This window comes from Lipophrys pholis (genome assembly GCF_963383615.2).
Source record: "Lipophrys pholis genome assembly, chromosome: 15".
Taxonomy (NCBI): domain Eukaryota; kingdom Metazoa; phylum Chordata; class Actinopteri; order Blenniiformes; family Blenniidae; genus Lipophrys; species Lipophrys pholis.
In genome coordinates, this window is record NC_137642.1 from 25,171,281 (window position 1) to 25,188,878 (window position 17,598).

General features: G+C 42.7%; 1 protein-coding gene across 1 annotated transcript in view; it reads right to left on the bottom strand.

Moving 5' to 3' along the window:
• Positions 1-17,245, bottom strand: part of epas1b (endothelial PAS domain protein 1b) — a 48,658-nt gene extending 31,413 nt beyond the window's left edge. Inside the window, exon 1 of the mRNA XM_080481970.1 lies at positions 16,869-17,245. Coding sequence (XP_080338096.1) covers positions 16,869-16,894 — 26 coding nt within the window. The 5' untranslated portion in view covers positions 16,895-17,245. The remainder of the gene's footprint in view (positions 1-16,868) is intronic.
• Positions 17,246-17,598: the final 353 nt, after the last annotated feature.

Sequence of the window (17,598 nt, forward strand, 5' to 3'; positions counted from 1 at the left end):
TAGATTAAGGTGGATGGATGTATGGATGGATGATAGGTTAAGGTGGATGGATGTATGGATGATAGGTTAAGGTGGATGGATGGATGGATGGATGGATGGATGGATGACAGGTTAAGGTTTTTGGATGATGGATGGATGGATACAATTCTAAGCCCTTTTAGTTTCATTATTGTTCTTTCCTGCTTCACTGTGACGCAGTTTGACAGACTGATTATGTGACGAGACACAACAGTTCATCCAATAAGGTGAAATAAATCTGCACGCTGAAGAATCTTTGTAAAGAAAAAAGCCAAGAAATATTTCCAAAGGCCACATTTATTCAAGATATTATACATTCTCTGGCAACAGCAGAAAGATCAGAAGTTTAATGAAGTGACGCTGGATCCAATGAAAGACTTTATCATCCCTGCTGGCACTGGGAATTTTGATTGGTGTCCTGCTGTCGGCTCACACCACCGACGCATGTTGTGCTTAAAACATTTCTTTAAAAGGAGAATAATCCTTTAAAGAGCACCAAAAAGCATTAATTTGAGACAAATAACTCAAAATTGTGTTGATTAAATTCTCATTAAAAGGAGATGGTATGAAGAGAAATCGCAAGTAAACACATTAAACGATTAAAAAAAACAACACACATTCGGATCCTGTGAAAATATCAAGTAATCTGCATTTGTCATTAAAGAATAAACGAGTGTGTGTTGTTAAAGCGGCGGGATCAAACGGATGCCAGCAGGTTACTGAGAGACGCCAGCTGTGGCACGGCACATTCACAGACAACTTAACATTCCCCGAGTGGATAAGAAACGGCGGTCATCTGAGACCTGCGGCCATTAGTCGTTGGCAAAAAAAAGGAAAGGCGAGTGTGCATGAGGAAAGAAAGTTCAAATTAAATGGGCGAACAAGGGGAAGAGCGGAAAATGTATCTGTCATTTCAAATCATACATATATGGAGTTTGACTCTTTACAAACTGAAGGAAAAAATAAAAGGTGATATGCACCATCGGAGGAGGAGAGGAAGCTACGGTGCAAGACGTTGGAAGGAAGTGATGCGACAAGGAATATCAAGTATATCAGAAAGAGGAAAGGAAATTAAATAAATAAATAAATAAATAAATCACTCCAGAATGAAAAAAAAAGTGATTTTTTTTCACAACGTTTTAAGTGAAAACATAATTTTTTCGTTTTAGAAAAGTTGCCTTTTTTTACCCCCCGTCCCCCCCCCCCCCACCGTTTCCATGGAAACGGAGTCGGAGCGCTTTCAAAAAAAGTTGCGTCTTCGTCGACGCCGTTGCCGTGGAAACCGACGCCCAAAACGCAACCAAAAGTTGAGCGTTTTCCCCGGAGAGCGTCGTCGCGTCAGCGGCGCCGGGTCTGCGTAGTTCAAATCCAACGACGGGAGAATATCTCTGAATGCTGCGGCTCAAAACGGCGCATGTCCACAAATATGAGATCTGTGTGAGTGATTCTGAATTTGAAATAAGGCGAGATGAGGAGAATAAAGAGCGGGCGTGTTAACGAAGGATTCGTCCTCTTTGGCGATTCGATTGGTGGCGAGTTTGGAGCATGTGAGATGTTTTATGTAATCTTAATCTTGTAGTCGAGGTTCTGAATATTGAGGCTGGGCAAAAAAATAAATCGATTTATCGAATTTGTAGCAAAAAAAAAACCAAAACGATTTTGCAAATTCAAGTCCCCCCCCCCCCCCCCCCCCCCCCAGCATTGCGTTCTACCGTTCCATTTGGGTTTCCGTAGTTGCTTTTGCTTCAATCTGGGTTCAAGTTTGAATTTACTGACTGACTGACTGAGCCTCAGTTACATTTTATTTTGGGATTATTTAAATGCATTTTAACTCTGAGGACATTTACAACAATAAAGTTGCACTTTTGACAATATATTTGATGTCTGCAGTCATTTTATGGTGCATTGAGAAAATGATTTTTTTTTTAAAGCCAAATGTCCCGAGATTCAATCTCATCCCAAATTGATCTTGTTCGGCCTCATTCGAATATAGAGTGTAACTAAATATTACCAGGAAAGACGATGGAAGAGATGAACAAAGAAGGAGAAGATGGTTCTGTAATGGCGACTCGGTTCGTACGACAACACGTTCATGGGTCGAGTCGCAAAACACGCAAAACCTCCGAGACGCTTCTGAGCTGCAGCCAGTGAGACGCGTGACCCGTCAACACTCCCCACAGTCTGGTGATGATTAGAAAGGTCCAGCGAACACACACACACACACACACACACACACACACACACACACACACACACACACACACACACACACACACCCCTGTAAACTAATACGTAAAGATTAACAAACAAACACAGCAAAGGTCAAACGCACCGTAATACGTAACCGGAGCCAAAGAGTCCGTTTATAACCTCCTTCTGGGCAAGTTTTAGCATTTATCTTTATTTTTTCACAAACAAACAAAGGTCATTTGATGTGAAGCTTAAAGGAAAAAAAGAACATCGGTGTGAGGATTTACAGTTTGTTTGGTGGTTTACACTCAACATACGCACTTTTGTTTACGCACTTATGCGTCTCTTTCATGGAGTCGGCGCTTAAAGTACTTGAAGTATTTCTTTTGAAAATTGTGAACATTTAAGTTTTCTGTATTTTATTGTCACCTGTGAAACTGCTTCCAATAAAGGGAATTATAAAAAAAAAAAAAAATCTAATTTTTTTTTTTAAGTGAAAATAAATGGAAAACCCATGAATGAACAGACGGAAATAAAACTAATAGAAATTCGTTTTTTAAACACATGGGAAGCGAGTACAACACTGAATGTATTGAAAAGTGGATCGTTTCATCGGTTATGGAGGCACGCATGACCTGTAAAACCAAAAAGCAACAAAACTTTTTTTTTTTTTTTTTAAAGCTACATTGTAATAATCAGGAACAGTAAAAACTTGATATAATATTGTAATATAATATCTTGATGTATTTTGATGGCTTATAACATATAATAAGAACAATACAATAATAATTATAAGATAAAATTATTATTAATAACACTAGAAATGTCCCTTTATGTGCAATAAATCATTTATAAGGACTATAAAAGTTCATTAAAGTAAACAAGTAACCAAGATTTGAATTGTTTTGGGCAACATGTGAGAGTGGAAAGACAGAAAACCTAAAACAAAACAACCCATGACAGCTCTTCCTCCCGTTCCTGACGTAAAGACCTGAGATAACCGTGTTTGTTCTGCTTCGATGCTCCCCGACGATCCTCGCCGCTTTTAGACCGGTTGAGAATGGCAACTTAAGCTGGGCCGATGCGGGCCTGTCAGCGTTTCATCATTTCCCATTCAAGCGGACGCCGAGCGGCGCCGAGAAGACCAACGTGAACACGGCGACGGCGTCCCGTCACACCGGGGCGTCAATTTGAAGGTAGAAAACACATAACGGCCATCGTGACAGTGAGGGGGGGGGGGAGGGGGGGTGGGGGGGGTTCAGATGGCAAAACGCCATTCAGGGTCAAAGGTGAAACACACACACACACACACAGACAGACACACACACGCACACACACGTCATCAGGCTGATTCACTCACATGTTCATGACAACAACAATCAAACAATGGATGAACTGAACCTTTCAGTGATTGAGTGTTTTTGTAAAAACCTCCATTCAATTTCTGATACTTGGAAGTTTTATGGTTTAAGGTTTACGTCCCACAAAAAATCCAGTTCAGTCAAAGTATGTGGATTATTTTTACCTCTATCACGCACTTCTGGATAAGCTCAGTGTGAAAGAAGTCATTATGATGGTTATATAATAATATCATTTGATTTATCAAAAGAAAAAAACTGATTACAACCTTCTATAGCTGACGAGCGACTCAGGCAGCAGCACTGTCAATGCTGGTCTGAACAAATATTCGGGACAGGCAACCAGGCAACCAGGTAACCCACCAACCAACCAACCAACCATCCAACCAGCCAAACAACCAACCAACCCACCCAGCCACCCACCCTGCCACCCACCCACCCACCCACCCACCCACCAACCAACCAGCCAAACAACCAACCAACCACACACCGGGCAGCAGTTGCACATGCAAAGTTATATCAGTCTGTTGGTAGTCGGGGCAAAAAGAGTCACAACAACAGAGAAAAGACTAATTAACCAACCAAGTTGACTTCAAGAGTTTATCTCGCCTGACTAACTAAACGAAACAGAGTTGTAACACTGATTTTTCAGACCGTGTCCTCTGGTTGTGGAATAATTTACTTTAAAAGACACGAAACTGAGATTGACAGGTCTCATTATTATCAACCAGTCACCGGGGGAAGGTCACTATTGAAGGTGTCATTATTAGTAAAGGGGGGAACGTTGAATCCACTTCTTTTCCCTGCTACTTGTGCACCTGTTTACTAAGTTTTTACTTCATCCTGTGCCTCTGCCTGATCTCAGGAGGGATTTCTATAAAAGCAATCGTTACAAAGCAGCGTCTGTTGCTCACTTTAAAACGAGCAGATGATTTCTGTTATTCAAAGTCATTAAAGACAAACGCATCACTGATGAGTTTCCACTCTGGCGCAGGTAGTCACAGGTCGCGTATAAACGATCTCTCTGTGCCTTTAATTAGAGGGCCAGGCCGATTGTTTTACAACTTTTCCTGGAGTGTAGTAAACTGGTTTTGCTTGACGCGGTTGCCGGTGGTTTGAAGCATGCGGCCGGACCGGGTGCGTTCCCTCTCTCACCTGCGGCCGGGCTGCCGGGCATCAGGCGCGACGCCCGCATTAATCCCTCAGTTTTACTTTCACGTGCAGCCTCCAGCTTTCCAATTGGCTTTTCTCATTCTGCCCGTCGTTAACTTGTCAGTGAAAGGAGATGGAGGAGGTGCACTTGCACCGGCGGTCAAACGCACATCAGATATGAGATTACGATCGACACACCGCTTGTGCTTAACCCAGATTTTAACTCATGAAGGGAACGATAAAAGCGAAGACGGAGGAAGACACAGGACCCGTCGTGTCTGTTTCTGCCTCTGCTGGCTGTAATGACACTGTTAATACACTCTCCCCCTGCAGCGCTCGCTGTCTGCGCCGCACAAAGCGTCATCTGTTCCCATCCGCATGCAAACGCAGGCACATAGAGCGAGTGTTGTTCAGGATTGGCCAGGAGCGCAGCATCGCTCAAGCACCGATGGGAGGAAAATTAAACTTTCTTTGTAATATTCCTGATGCAAAATGACAGAAAGTCTGGGTTTGTGAGTATGATTCATTTGGTTTAATCAACATTACTTATTATATTTATTTATTTCATGAAGGATTTTGTTTTCTTATTTTCAAACTTATTTTTAATAAAAAAAATATTTTTATAATGATAAAATATTTCTACAATATAATATAATATAATGTGTCTCCTTTTTGAATGAGCTATATATAATATTGTTTTTTTCACTCCTTAATCTTATTATTGTTGTTGGTAATTTTAAATAAATAAAAAAATCTCTCCTGCTACATAAAAATCTGGTTTGAAAGACCATTTTCTTTAAATCCCCGTTAAAGATTTTCCCTTAGAGATGCTGCTTTAAAACGACAGAGAATATATCGTTTCTGTTTTTATTTACTTTATTAACCTTCGAAAACCCATAAATTCTGATCTGTTGAAGGTTTGTTTGTGTTAAAATGTGGAATCTAACGGGACACACTCAGGATCATGTCTGATAAACATCCAACATAACACACACCTATTGGAGCTCAAGGCCCAGGGGGCCTGCAGCCTTCATGACCAGAACTTTCCACGATGTCGAGTTCGCAGCACATAAAGTTTCACAAATAGTTATGATGCGCGTGAGCTTCATAACTATTTGTTTAAACCACTTAAACGTGGACTTCACTAACTGCGACTGTCTAATATTTGAAGCGTTCACACGACGATGAGGCAGGCGAGGCTCGCCAGTGTCGAGTCGTCGTCTCGGTTTGGATCACGCAAACATTTCTTCATATTTCACCTGGACGGACCGGATCGAACTGCAGAGGAATCGACTCCTCCCGTTCATACCTGCAGCTGAAAGCCCGGCAACCAGTCAGGTCGGTCGGCTCAACCCAGATATGAACACGCACGCGCACACGCACGCGCACACGCACACGGAAACACGACCACGTGAATGTGAGGAAAAGAACACTGGTGTCCCTGCGATTGTTGTGATAACAGGCCGAGAGCTGCTTATAGGAAACAGATCCTGAAACCAGAGCCGGCGTCAGGCTGTGTGTGTGTGCATGCACGTACGTGTGTGTGTGTGTGTGTGTGTGTGTGTGTGTGTGTGTGTGTGTGTGTGTGTGTGTGTGTGTGTGTGTGTGTGTGTGTGTGTGTGTGTGTGTGTGTGTGTGTGTGTGTGGCCTCATCGCGGATCGTTTGCTCTCCTGCCTGGTAACTAAAAATCTTCTCTCGCCACTCACACTGAGAACAGATGGGCAGATTCCATCGGCCGCGGCCTGAACGACGTGTGACCGCACCTTCACCTCCACTTTCAGGAACAGAGCGCTCGCTTCAAGATCCGTATCGGTTTTTAGTCGTTGGAGGGAATCCAGGACATGCTTAGCCGAACTCCGCAGAAAATCTGGAAGCCGACAGCTTCCAACACTTGATGCGGCGGCCATTACTGCATCTACTTAAACTTTAAGTGCCGATTCTGGGAAGAAGTAACTTGCAGCTGCAACAAGGTCATTGGAGGAGGTTCGAGGTTTTGTGTCCAAATCCTCCACAATAATGACACAAATTCATCTCTAAATATTCCTGAAACCTGTTTCACTGTCCCAACCCTTTGAGCAAAGTTTCGGTAGATATTTTTAATTAATAACTGTTCAAATCTCTCATTTTATTCAAAAATGAGCGCAGAAAACATAGCAAATGTTAAAACTGCATATTGATGAGAATCATAGGAATAGTCCAGATTTATTTACAAGTTGTCCCAAGATTCTTTGGAACTCGAGCTGAAGATTCTAATTCTGTGAATTAATCGTGATATCTGTGTATTTTAATGATGTGTACATGGTCCTTTGCACTGTAGAGGAGCTGGCTCAGGTCAGAAGAGGCCAAGGAGTCCGTCCGCACCCACTACACCCACTACACGCACACACGCACACACACACACACACACCTTTCCTTGCTTACAGAGAGTCTTCCTGTAGTTGTGGCGCCTGGTCGAACACAAACACAGAGCAACAATACAGTGCTGGCTAATCTGTGATCCTGGGGAACATCAAGTTCTGGAAGCTCTGCCAAACACACACACAAATGAACAAACAGCTATCCCAGACAGGGGCCCCGACTTCGGCTCAATCAGGGGAAGAACGATGCAGGAGATTGCTGATGATTCTGATAGTCACACACACACACACACACACACACACAGACACACAGACACACACACACACACACACACACACACACACACACCCTCTCTCTCTCTGGCACAAACAAACAAACCCGCCCACGCCGTGCTGATGGTGGGATAGACTGGCCGAGTGAAAGAGGCTCAGACAGGGACGGAGTCAGAGACCACAGGTGGTGTGTGAGAGAGAGAGAGAGAGAGAGAGAGAGAGAGAGAGAGAGAGAAAGAGAGAGAGCAGCACGGCTGAGCAACACACTCCATCAAAATACCAACAAACGAGTGTCTGTAGGGTTCAAGCAGATCTTAATGTGTCAAGTTCCAACCAACCGTGCACCTTAGGGCCGATACACATTGTGCAATGCTCGGTCGTCCCGGACAACACATAACAATAGTGGCGATATCTTGGCTCTCGTGGCCTCATGGTCACCGCTGCCGCGACTGACGTACGGATCAGTGCGACACTGGCGCTGAACTCAAATGCGTACATCATTTGTGTGCAGAAGAAGAAGACGAAGAAGAAGGGTAAATAGTCATCAGGGATGAAAAGAAGCTCCCGATAAGAGAGAGAGGGAAACAGTCATCAGGGACGACGAGACTGGTGGGAAACAATGTAGACAGATAGAACCAGCAGATGGCGATTATGCAACTTTATGGATGCAAACTGCCGTTAAACCCAAAAGAAGAAGACGAAGAAGAGGGAGTCAATGAGTTGAACCGTTTTGTCAAACGCTGATTTGACTGAACAAAAATCAAACTGTCAGGAGTGAAACATTGACTGTTCAGTCAATACGTCCTTTTTGAACTCCCAGTGAGGTTTTCGTCTCTGTACAAGGCCCAACTCAAGTTTTAAGTTTCAATCTCGGCAGAGGAAGCGTCTCTGACCGTTCCCGACTCCCGGCTTTCGTTCGCACAAGTTGAAAACTGAAACGTCTTCCTGCAATTAAAGTGTATCTTCATCACAGACTCCAAACTCGACGTTGTGAAGATGGTAAATAAAGCAGGAAAAAGGGAAAAACCATTGGCTTTCGTGTCCTGAAAAGTGTTGGAAAAAGAAAAGAAAGGCATGACTCAGGGTGATCTGCAGAGCAGGATTACAGAGACTTAAAGAGAAGGAATGTGAGCCTCACACTGTTTTTTCACCCCGTCACTGCTTTTTGCCGAAAGCCTCTAAAATGCCGGTGTGACTGCAGTGTGCTGCCAGGGGGGGGGGGGGGGGGTGGGGGGGGTGAAAAAAGGGAAAGAAAATGCAAATGTAGAAAAACTGATGAGAAGTATTACAGTGCAGGAGAAAAATTCTAAACTTCTCACACTTCCTCGAAAACAGACTTTGTGTGAAAGTGATGAGACGGGTGGACGATGAATCCTGGAAAGCGGGTAGTAAATCCGAGCCGAGCTGGTCGCTGCCGTTACTCACCGTCTCGGTATTCTTTGTTTGATCTTAGCACACTGCAGTGAAATCCCTCGTTTGACCGTCGAAAAAGTGAAGTTTTAGATGAAAGTCCACTGACTGACAGCACTGAACATTCAGGAGGTGCCAGACGAGCTCAGAAACGCTAAAAGCATAGGAAGGCTGTTTTAGTACAGGCCACTGATGTGTATCGAGACCCCTGGTGGCAGTAGTTGGTATGGCAGTAAAGCGAGTAAGAAGTTGGCTAAAATGAGCTTAAAAGTTAACTTTTCTAGGAAAATGGTGGGTGTAAAAAGCTTTTATTCATCAAAAAATTTTATCAAGAAGATAAAAGTGAAGTTCCTTTATAATTTGACTATCATGACATTTTCTTTTTTATTTTAGCTAAACGATATTTTCATTCTGTCATTGAGCCACGAAATCTTCTCAAGTGCGGGAACCGGCCACATTTCATGTAATTAGAGGCCACGAGGATGACCATGACACTTCTTCTTCTCTATATTTAAATGATATGTGTTAGAATATATGCTGAACTCCAACATGTTTTGTCAAATGTAGCAGAGAGAGCACCGGCGGTGGTCATGGAACTCCTGCTCTCCGCCTGTTAAAATGTACAGGCACATTCCAGTACAGCCCAATATCTTACTTTTGAGTGAAAACACCGTCATTTAAAAGCACAGGGTGTGATCTACTAAAGAATTGCATGGATACACAAGATATTAAAGCAGCGATATTGATGTTGTGCGTACTTATGTGGAAGTTGGTCTCCTAAAAAGACGCACGGAGGATTGTTTCTGATTTGCCAAATGTTTCTGAATATTGAATTTGCAAGTGTCCGGATGTCTCAAAATACTGAGTGGAGTTTATTCTAAAAGATGCTGTTATTGCTGCGAGAGGCATTTCCTCAGCTGCCGACCCTTTACATTGCTTTACATTTTTGACCAATCATTTCCCAAATTGAGTTTTTTTGTCTTATATTTAAGATTTATTGGATTATAACGCAAACAAATGCGGGGACGATACAGTTTCTTTCGAATCAGGACGAAAAACCTCAAGGTGTTAATTCCTAGTACATGGGTACACAAATCAAAAGCTCACTTTATACAAGATCATAGTAAATCACGCCGCCATATTCTGAAGCATTTCTGTTGTTAACCTCTTAAATCCCACACTTTCTTTTTTTTTGCTGCAGCGTCACATAATAAGGATCACTTGTGATCGTGCGTTTCAATAGAATAATACCCCGCCTCAGTTTGAAACAGGAAACATACTCTGGTTTCCTGTGCTTAAGGTTGTTGCCTTGTTGACCCATCCATCCACCCCCAACAGTGCAACGCTTTACCAAGAACAGTAAGACAGAAGAAGCAGAAAAGGTGCAGAAATGTTGGACTCTCATGCCACAAAGTGCCCTGCAGACGAGCTTTCCCTCTCTCGCTGTGACGCCGTGGAGCGAGGAGCTCGTCACGGTGGCTCAGGGGAAGTCTGAGCAGACGTGGAGCTCGGCCAGGTGACACACACAGCCGATGGTGGATTCGTGCCAATTAGGTAGCAGGGGAAGAGGAGGGAAGCGGGTCGTCGGGCAGGAGGAGCGGAAACGCTCAGGAGACAGACTTCTGAAGGAGGCCAGAGAGGATTGGTCAGGAAACTCAAAATGGTGGAGAAGACGGGGAAGGTGGAGGGCGAAGAATGGGGGGTGGGGGGGTGGGGGGGCAACAACAACAACAAAGTGAGCGGGGCAAAATGGCTCGGCGGGGAGTCCGGGGTAAATTGTGAGACACAAGGCGGAGGCGTGGACGTGCGAGAGAATGAATATGATGAAAATAACAATGGAAAGATGCAAGGAGGGGGAAAGACGGGGTTCCCAGGCCACCTCCCTGTGGATTCCCTCCGTGAGCATGCAGGAAGCCTGAGGGCCAAACCGGACCCGGGGCCTCAGGTTTACCACCAGCTTGTTTATTATCAAGAGTTTGTCTCTCACGGTGCACGTAAAGATGGTTTATCCTCCATCAAAGATGCTTTTGGGCCTCATTTAGTAGAATCTGTAGCGATATCGACTCTGATATCCGTACATCCCTCAGCCACATTATATCAGATTAAACCACTGCAGTGACACAAATGAACAGCCAACTTTATCTATCCATCATTTCTTTGACCAAAAGCTTCTGATTCTTCACTCAGTGTTGAGCCAGTTTAATTCCAGTTTTGTTGTTTCCTTTGTACCCTTCATCTTCCTCTCATTTATTTACACAACATTAAACAGCTTCAAACTCTCAAAAGCGACAAACAGACTCAAGTGGCTTCCAGCTGGTCCGAAGCTGCTGTTTGTTTTATCAGATTGTGGCTTGAAAATGTCCCAAACCGGGAGAAACGATCACGTGCAAGAGGCGGAGAGTTACAGCACAGTGTTTGTTTTAAGGGAAGCAGTAAATTCTGGCCACACTGGAGATCTGCGACAAAGTTCAGCCGCGCTCAACGACTCTGCTTATCAGGAGCAATCGAAGCCAAGAGGACGATCGTGTCGGCAACGTTCAAGGTTCAAACAGAGCATCGAAGCGAAGTGGAGGAGGAGGCGAGTTTCCTTCAAGGGACTCGAACCAACAACACCCGCACTGACGAGGGGCCCTGTTCAGTGTTTAATGTTGTTATGCAACACTTCACATTTTCTCATATACGAAAACAATATATATAAATTTTTTATAAATGTAGTTCATGTAGTACTCTCAAACAATACATTTAAATTTTGATTATTATTATATATGTTTTGTCATATTTTATAGTTATAATTAGATTAATTGTAACTTTTAATTGAAAATGCTGTTTTGAAAAATTTCAATTTGTGTTTTATAGATAACCTAATGTATAATTAATTATATATTATTTTCAAATCTTTTAAAAATCTTTTACAACTCTTTTACAACTCTTTAAAAAAAGATTGTTATTGAGAATAAAATAATCAGATCATATTGATCATATAATATATATGTGAAACTGTTTCTTAAACTGTACTTAATACGTGTATTTGTTAGTGTGGTAAAAGATTGGAGTCTTTACTGATTTAGTTTTTCATAAAAGACATTTTTTTATTAATATTTTTTTTTCTGAAAACATTCAGAAAAAGAATTTGCTTTTGAAAAATATTTTCCTGTTTTTAATTTTTTTAATTTTTTTTTTTAAATTGTAAATGTTTTTAGACATACTTTAAGTAAAATTTGTACACAATGTACAGGACCCACATGTTGTATTTTTTCTTTTTTAATGTAGAATTTTTAAGAAAAAAAAATATTTCGAATAAAACTGTCTGAATCTGGAAAATTATATAAGTTTCCGAATTAAAACATTAATTTGGAGTTGTAATCGTCCCACTGAGTCACTCTGAATATATAAGTAATGTGATTCTGTCTTTGAAATCTAAAAATGACTTTGTGATGAAATGCTCTTAGTGAAACTATAAGCGAGAGTACCTTGTAACTTCACCTGACGAGAAGGAAGACGGAAAGCTTCCTTGATGTCAACAACTTCAATAAATGTATTTAATAACTTCCTGTGTCAACACTAGAGAACTTTATATTCTGTGTACACACACACACACACACACACACACACACACACACACACACACACACACACACACACACACACACACACACACACACACACACACTCCTTGCTGTGAGTGGCGTGATGGTTGGGTAGTGTTGGGAGGCCGTGTTGGCCGGGCTGAGCTCGCGGCGCCGTGCCAATCAGGCCGCGGCCCGCCGGAGAGCGCCAATGGGGCAGGCCTCGTAAAGATCTGACGAGCTGCTGCCACTTCTTCTCCTCTTCTTCTTCTCTTCCCCGTCCAGCACTTTTCTCCTCATCGATTCACGCTCATCCACACAATCCCGCGCATCTCAACCAGCTAAAATCGCTTAAAAGGCACTAAAAACCTATTTTAAATTAACTCAGTTCATCCCATCAACCTTCTCAGACGCCAACAAGAATCTCCTCTAATAAAACTCAACTGGACTGCGCCAAGCACCTGTAATTTTACCCCTGCCTCGTTGCCTTGCCAGCTGATACTTGAGAAATATTTGAGATTATGGAAACATGTTGTTAATGTGATGCAAACAATGGCCGTGTCATCTAGATTTAGCAGTTAGAAAAGAAAAGCAAAACAAAACAGGGGTTTCTGTAAAAACCAAGACGTTTGTAATTTGACACCAGCCTCGCCGGTTCCTCGTGGGCAAGTCTGTCACAAGTTGAGAAGAGTCAAATCGTGAGTTAGCTGCTGTCTGAACCCAAGATCTGATCGTTGGGAGAACTTATGGAAACCTGGTTAATGTAATGCAAGCAACTACCTTTTTGTGACCATTATACTTGTAATTTGACACCTGCGTCATTGCTGTGCCACGACCAGCCGCCCTTCAGACATCAGCTGATGCGAACCAAGTAAAATCAAGCCGTTGGAACCCACAAATTAGTGAATTTAATATCAATATTATATCAGATATCTGTACAAAGTGATAAAAATCATATTTACCGTACATTCTTGATGGTTTTTGGTGCTTTAGTGGGGGTATTTTCAATCAGTGAAACAGAAGATAAATGGTCTTTTTCAATCACTTTTCTCGTAAATAAGCTTTTAAAATGTGTACATACCATATGTACTCTTATCAAGACGAAGACTTGATTTGCTTTTTCATTATAAAACAAATAAAGCCTTTTTGATTGTCAACATTAGCCTCCTGTAACCACACACATATCCATTCGGCGTCATGTGATTGTAATTTGACACCAGCCTCAACGGTGTGACTGTAGAAAACAAACCTCAAAACCGAACCTCAAAAAACGAGTAAATTTGAATGTCACACTTTGGCCACTCCAATCAAATCAGTCGCTTACATAAGTGCAGATAGGCACAACGTGACCTTTGTAAGTGACGCCGTTTTTGTGTTTAGGTGCTTTACGAGGTCATTTTGACGCCACTGCGACAAACGTCACAGTAACTCACGACTGTATGAAGCTGAAAATGCACGCGAAAGACATATAAAAGTCTCTTTTAATCGCCTTAGGCGAGAAGATGAAAAACAAACGCTTGTCTTATAATCTGGGGGAAAAAAAATACTATTTTGGAAGATTTACTTGTAAATACGGAGCGTTTTGAGCTATTTTTAGTTCATAAAGTGATGTTTGGGTGGCGTGTGACACTGCTGACGGCGGTCCTCCGGGAAATACACCTCTGCCACTTTGCCGTGTATCTGAGGCTGGCAGCCGCCCTGGACTCTGACCTTTTGGACATTGTTTCCAGTGGAATTGCACGCTGGGAGAAGCTCGCCGCTTATTTTACCGGCGTGTAAAAATAAAAAGCTGTTTAATAGTGCGAGCGGATGTGTTGGTGATGTGTTGGTGTGTCGGGGGGGGGATCCAAAAGTGTTTCTCGAGGTCGTTTCAGGCCACAGCTTGATGGCCCGTTGGATCATAATCCTTGTGCGGCGGAGAAACGAGGAGAGGCGCTTAAACCCAGTATCTTCATCGCTTTGATTCGATTGAAATTTAGATACGTGCCCTCATATGAAGATTAGTCAAGATGCTTTCACTTCAAGCGTGAATAAGCTTCTGTATTGCACATTTTTAATCAGTTTTGCAATTTGGCAGCATGTTGTCGTCAGATATTTCAAGGTTTTTTGCATCCAGTGTTGCTCTGAAATGAATTTTTTTTTTTAAAGAATATTTCACATATTTTAGCTTCAAAATTTCATAAAATTCTCAATCAACGTGTGTATTATGTAAAAATCCTCCTGTTACATAAAAAAAAATACGGAGTCATGTTGTCTTACTGCATTTAAAGGTGTTATTAAAAACAATATATATTTTTACGTTACATTGAGCCTATAATTAAATATGACATGGACACGCAGACACACTACAACCTGATGAATTGTCATGTTCACTCATCGTATCAAAAACACACTTTTCTCATTGTTTAACACCATTATAGGTGTACAGGGTTAAAAAAAAGTCAGGATTCTTATAGGAGATACATGTTTTTCTTCTTTTTATAGTAAATTGGCATAATTATCCAGTAAGATGTTCGTTTTTCGAGAAAGTAATGACGGCTACTGATGACAAATCCAGTGTTTTGATGCAGATTCAAATGCTTGAAATGCAGTTTTATCTCAGTTCTTTCATGAAAATCTCACACAAGACGTATTTGCATCCGTTCTCGGGATCGATGCCGATACGTTCCTGCTGGTTCTCGTTTGAATTGTCTCGGTGAAAAGAAGATCCGAATGTGAACACGTTGACCTTGTGGGACGATGGCGTGAGGAGCACTATAGCGAGTCGGGTCCGCTCAACCTATGGCGGCAGTCGCAGCTTCCAGGCGCGCTACTGTGTGCATCAGAAACACGTCCGTGAGGAGGCAACGGGCGGTGAACTCTGACACACTTACACACAAACACACACAGGGTTCCCTAAAATGGCCGATGGGTCTCCGGTGGAAGCGACAAGTCGCTCATCTCGCTCTTTTTTTTTTTAACGTCCTCGAGTCGGTGTTCTCTCCTGCTCTCAGGCCTCGTGGATCCTGACGTCTATGTGATGTTGCGTCACGTTTTAACACACACACACACACACACACACACACACACACACACACACACACACACACACACACACACACACACACACACACACACACACACACACACACACACACACTATTCCCAGGCGGACGTCTCTCCAGATCAGAGCTCCTAATCGAAGGATTCCCCGCAGGTTGAGGCCATTTGTGTCCCGTGGCGATGAAGCGGCTGCTCTGGTGGAACAAACTGAGCTGCGACCAGCGAAGGCATCGTGACGCAAGATTAGGCCCGGGGGCCTCGCCACCACCGCCGAACAATTAACAGGCGGCAGAGAGCCCCCCCCAAAACAAAACGTTGTGACGGCGAGGAGGCCGCTCGCACTTTTTAAACGGAAAAACCCCACCGTCATGATGTTTTTTTAATGACGCAGAGAGGAGCTGACAGGCCGGTTTGTGGGAAACGACGGCATCTGCTGTGTCACAAAAGGGGAAACGTCACAAATGTCACTGCTGCTGGCCAAACCCCAAGTGATTAATCAACCGCAATCTCCTCTGGAGGAAAAGCACGGCGGCGCCAACGTATACCTGCACTCGTGGAGAAGATATTCTCCTCGTACTGATGGATGGTCGAGACGCTTAAAGGTCAAGGGTCAGTGACGGAGAAGCCTCAGTTTAACGAGGTTTTTTCTTACCACAGAAAGTGTAAAAGAAAAAATAAGGAAAATCAGATAAACATAATAAATAATGAATTCGGAGGTAGAATGTCAAATATCTCATCTGATTAATGTTTTTAATGTGTAAAATTAAAGATTTGTTGTGTCTCTTCTCTTGAAGTCTGGTGCGTAAAACACATTCCAGCCTGTTAATCCACTTCTGTCATTAATGTGTGGGAGGAAAAGAGCTTTTTTCTTCTTAATTTTTTTACAGTTTGCAGGTTTACAAAATTGCTTATTTGTGACTTGTCTGATCCGCATCCTGTCCGCACAATCAAAGGGATTTCTGTAAATGTAAAGAGGAAGCACCACGTCCATAATAAAAGAAGATAAATCACAACGTATTGTCTTGTAATTGTCAGAGTATATTCAGTTATTTGTGGAATTGGGGCATTGAAAAAAAACAAAAAAACTTTACATAACAGTTGTTCTGATCAATAATGTTTTTTTTTTGCGTCATGCATGTGCTGTAATTGTATTATAATCTTTAAAAAGATGAAGTCTTAAAAGCTGAAACTGGTTTTAAAAGAGGAGAAACAAAGTGTCTTGATGGGTTTTTTTTCAGCACATTTTTTGCTGCAGAAACAACCTCGTCTGAATCTGATCACCCACTTACCGCACGTGAGTCTCACTCCACGTAAAGAGACTTTAAAAACATTACGAAACACATTAAACCATGTGAATCTGCTGGCTGTGAGAGATTCAACAGCCTCGAAACAAACAAGTCACATGCAGCTTCTGCAGCAACAAGTTTTTCTTCCAAAAAAAAAAAAAAACACCAAATAATCTACTCATCTGATAAAATAAATTAATAAATAAAAGTCTTACCTCTTTTTCTCCTTATCCGCCGTCATGTTTCCTTCCACTGTGTTGTAATTCCTCGACAGGCTGAATTAAGTCCAACTTCAGAGAGGAAAAAGTGGAGGACTGGTTGTTAGAATAAACCTGCGGGGTTAGTCCGTGAGAGCCGAGGGGGAGATCGGAGGGGTTCGGAAGCGTTCGGGAGGATTCGGAGAGGTTCGGAGGAGTTGACCGTACAGTCTCAGAACACTGCCGAGGATTGCACAGCCTCTCCCCCGCACACGGAGCTCTCCGGGCCGTCTGCTGGCTGAACTGGGAGCCGCTTGGTGGTCGCCGACAGGAGCTCCGGACTCGTGCTGGTTGGCTGCGTGGAAAAGCGCCTGACGCTCCTCCGGCTCGGACCTGAAGCTCCGCTGGCTCCTCAGAGGTCCGGGGCCGGCTTGCCCCCACAGCTGATTGGCTGAGCGTCCAGCCAGGGCGCGCCCCTCTGTAAACCACGCCCCCAAGCACGCCACGCCCACCTGCAAACAGGTGACGGTTTTTCCCTGCCAATTCAGCAAAAAAAAAAAGCTCCTAAAAATATTATTGTTGTTTTTTTTCTAACAAAATCACAGGTTTTGTTTTTGGCTCATGAGTTCCTAAAATGTAAAATATAAACATAAATGCATCAGTTATTAATATATGTGTGTGTGTTTGTGTGTGTAAAACCCATCAAAATGACAGCATTTATAGTAAATAAAATGAAATAACATTCCTC